A 722-nucleotide genomic window follows, 5' to 3' on the forward strand; every position below is an offset into this window, starting at 1 on the left:
ATAACAAAGATGGCGATGACGACACCTTTAGGCATAGCGCGAATCTCTCGCGCTCGCTTGGGGCACTTTACGCAATGTATTCGTCTTGAGGTCGAGACTCACCTGAGCATCCGGACGGTCCGCGTTGCGTCTCGCTGCTTCTCCAGGAAAAGATGAACCTCCACGGTTTCAATTGTTGAACGACGATAAGATTAACTGAGATGAAATATGTATCGATGCACCGGACCGAAATAATCGAAGCGCACAGTGCACACACTGACACACCGCACACCGCGGGCGTTGCACAGACACGATTTGTGGAGGCGGTGGGGTGGCTGAGGTGGGGATGATTCACTCCGCGACTGCGGCGATGCTGACGCCACAACAGCTTCGCGGACACTAAAAGAATGAGTTTGGGCATGCTCTGCAAGTGCACATCAACTGCGCAGTCGGTATATTTAAAAAAGATATAATTTTATAATGATATTTGATTAATCATTTAATATCAATAATTGGCAAATATGAATAGGTATTAGTTGTAGAATACAGTAAAAGTTTTCTTTGTTATAAGTAACATAAAGTTAATTCATAATTGATGATTAGTAAAAAATATTAGTTATTTTATTATTTCAGTTTATTCCAGCAAATAAGTTTGTCTTTAATATTAAATACTTTTTTTAATACCCGAATATATAATTCAAAATAGTAGGTAATCAAATATTATAAAAGAAACTGTTCATATG

General features: G+C 39.3%; 1 protein-coding gene across 4 annotated transcripts in view; it reads right to left on the minus strand.

Moving 5' to 3' along the window:
* Nucleotides 1-676, minus strand: part of LOC100120388 (steroid hormone receptor ERR2) — a 34427-nt gene extending 33751 nt beyond the window's left edge. For 2 of the 4 annotated variants that reach the window (XM_032599210.1, XM_032599208.1), the window contains exon 1: nucleotides 103-676. In XM_032599210.1, the coding sequence (XP_032455101.1) occupies nucleotides 103-400 (298 nt within the window). In that variant the 5' untranslated portion in view covers nucleotides 401-676. The remainder of the gene's footprint in view (nucleotides 1-102) is intronic. The other 2 variants (XM_032599211.1, XM_032599214.1) reach the window with 2 other exon arrangements.
* Between the last annotated feature and the right edge of the window lie 46 nt (nucleotides 677-722).

The sequence above is a fragment of the Nasonia vitripennis genome, chromosome 4, assembly GCF_009193385.2.
Source record: "Nasonia vitripennis strain AsymCx chromosome 4, Nvit_psr_1.1, whole genome shotgun sequence".
Classification (NCBI taxonomy): Eukaryota; Metazoa; Arthropoda; class Insecta; order Hymenoptera; family Pteromalidae; genus Nasonia; species Nasonia vitripennis.